Source organism: Notothenia coriiceps, unplaced genomic scaffold, assembly GCF_000735185.1.
Source record: "Notothenia coriiceps isolate Sejong01 unplaced genomic scaffold, NC01 NC01_scaffold00018176, whole genome shotgun sequence".
Taxonomy (NCBI): Eukaryota; Metazoa; Chordata; class Actinopteri; order Perciformes; family Nototheniidae; genus Notothenia; species Notothenia coriiceps.
Window position 1 is genome coordinate 1 of NW_011350877.1, and position 2786 is coordinate 2786.

The 2786-nt window shown below is 39.8% G+C and overlaps 1 protein-coding gene across 1 annotated transcript; it reads left to right on the forward strand.

Moving 5' to 3' along the window:
- Positions 1-943: 943 nt before the first annotated feature.
- On the forward strand, positions 944-2653 carry LOC104950831 (porphobilinogen deaminase-like; the record flags this gene model as incomplete). Its single annotated transcript, XM_010777407.1, has 4 exons — positions 944-1038; positions 1678-1755; positions 1833-1908; positions 2466-2653. Coding segments are annotated over 4 exons (423 nt in total), but the record flags the coding sequence as incomplete, so codon positions are not given.
- Positions 2654-2786: the final 133 nt, after the last annotated feature.

The following is a 2786-nucleotide window of genomic DNA, read 5'->3' on the forward strand; positions in this document are numbered from 1 at the left end:
AATACTCTGCTCTACTCTAACTTAATTACAGTTTACACAATCAGCATCAATCAAGTGCAGAGCTGTCCCGCCGGTCCCGCAGCAAAGTAGTCCGGCCGATTACAACAAATGTTCCTATCTCTCTGCTCGTCACATATCTAATATTTTAAGGAAAAATGCAATGATGAAAAGAATAATTACATTTTTTATATCATTTTAAATATTATTCTGTATATTTTTATCTGATTTCCCCCCCACAAAAATCATACTATTTTGGAAAAGATTTGGCGGCCCACTTGCAATACCTTCGCGGCCCACCAGGGGGCCGCGGCCCACAGGTTGGGAACCACTGCATTAGAGCAACCCATCCAGGTCCTTCCCATCCACATCATGGCCCCTCCCCTTTGTGAGTTAAACATCCGCTGTCATTGAACTGGAAGTTAATACACATTCTGAGGTCCTTGCCAGTCAGATCAAAAAAAGTAAGAGTACCGTGCATTATTTTTACTGAATGGAGTCTAAATATTATTGTCAGTCAGACAACATACGATTAAATTAAATCAATAGGGTATCCATACACTGAAACTTGGATTTCCTTGGCTTGTCTGTGTTTTGGATTTCAATGCAGCAACTACAGTCACTTCTTTAAATTGTAACATTGAAACTGAGTAAGAAAAGTAGTATTATCGTACCAGTAGCAAGTATGAATTCAAAGCAGTTTATGCCAATAAAATCTCCCAAAAGATTCAGCAATCAGCTGTATTAAGGTACTTTCTTCTATCCACAACCCCCTCTCAGGACTCCATAAGAGCAGCCGCTGTATGCTTCACATGCAGGAAAACTCTTTCATTTCCTCTCCGCCTCAGATGTAGCAGCTGCTGTGACCATGTTAAATATCCCCAGGACTGAATGGCTGTATTATACCATGAGACATAAAGAGCCTGTATATGTGATGTAATGTTCCTGCTCTCTGTCCCACAGGGTGGACCTGGTGGTCCACTCCCTGAAAGATCTCCCCACCACGCTGCCTGCAGGATTCACCATTGGGGCCGTGCTCAAGTAAGTGCTCTCACAGTGGTGTGCAGTAATTCTGTTATATCAGAACCCAAAGACTCTATTTATTACGGGGGGGATTTGGTATTGTTCCATTTGAATGAAATACATTTAAAAAAACGTTTGTTTTTTGTACATTGTACAACAATATAACACATATGTATTACAGTGCACACAAGGCAAAATAGTTTGAGTGTTCATCTTGAAAATGATAATCAAACATTTGACATTTTTATGTTGCTGCACCGTTTAATTATCTTTATCTCCCTGCTTTAAAATGGGTACTGATTTTTAATATTTTTTACTATGTTTGATTATAATTATTTTGCATTCTGTGAATACTTTTTAATATATTCATATTTACATATTATTTATCTAACTTTAAAAAAAAAAAATTCTAATCATCAGTGTGTGGGAGAGAAACTCCCTCTGGCATCTATCAGAAATCTCATTGTGTAAACAATTTAGGAAAACATTAATGGTCAACCCTACAATATCATCACAATTTCCCATATCGTCCAGTTTTACTGGGTATAGGAGCTGTGCCTCAGCACAAATAATATATGACATACTACTTTGTAGTGCTTTTTGTGTAATCTAACTGGTTGTCAGCTGTAACCATTCACTGCTTTCTGCTGATTTTAGGAGGGAAAACCCCCATGATGCAGTGGTGCTACATCCCAAACATGTTGGCAAAACTCTTGGCACTCTGCCAGACAGCAGGTACAGTCCAACTACATGTGTATTTCACTCATATCAGAAGTATGGATAGCTCATCTTCATCCTGTGTGTTTGTGTAGTGTGATCGGCACCAGCTCCCTGCGCCGCGCCGCCCAGCTGAAGAAGAGGTTCCCCCACCTGGAGTTCAAAGATATCGTATCCTTTCTAGGAAGCAATGTTACAACATGATGATCACTGAGAATTAGATGGGAATTGGATTGAATTTACTACACTCTGCCCATCTTTAGCTTAATAGTCCAGCAGATATGTGAAAGAATTGTGCTTTTGATGATAAAAGCATGACATTTGGCACACTGTTAGAGCATGCCCTAAGGAAGATTTTTGGCTATAGGGCTATCACAAATTTGTCCAATGGCGCCAAATGGCCGCCATTGGTTGTTATTTTACCAGTAGTTTAGGATCTAGACCACCTAGGATCTTGATTTTGGTGGCTAATCCTACATTTTCAAGGATGGGGAATGCATTGGTACTATTTACAACATGCTAGAATGTAGCTAACTATATGTATCTGATATTCAGGGAACAAAATACACAGTAAACCATTAACATATTTATTATGGTGAAGTCATACATGTTACATAATATATATGAAATATTACAGGTTTTCAACTAAATGCAGACTTAGTTCTGAAAACACAGTCCACCACAGTGGCAAAGGGCAGTGTACTGAATTGCTACCTTGACACATTCAGGAGGAGTTCACGACAGGCCTGGGTCGATTGGGCTGCTGTGATTGCCAGGCTACTACCACATCCGTGTCAACTGTGCGTATTGACACCTTGCTATACCCTTCCTTCACAGCATCTCCTAGGCCAGTGGTTCTCAAAGTGGGGGGCGCGCCCCCCCAGGGGGGCGCAGAGGCATGACAGGGGGGGCGCGAGAGACCAGGAGGAAAAATGGTTATAAAAAAAAAAAAGAAAAAAAAAAAAGAAAATGTTTTAAAAATTATTGATTCGAAAATAATATTATACAGTACTATTACGTCTGGGTCTCTATGTTTCATTAAAGTTTGG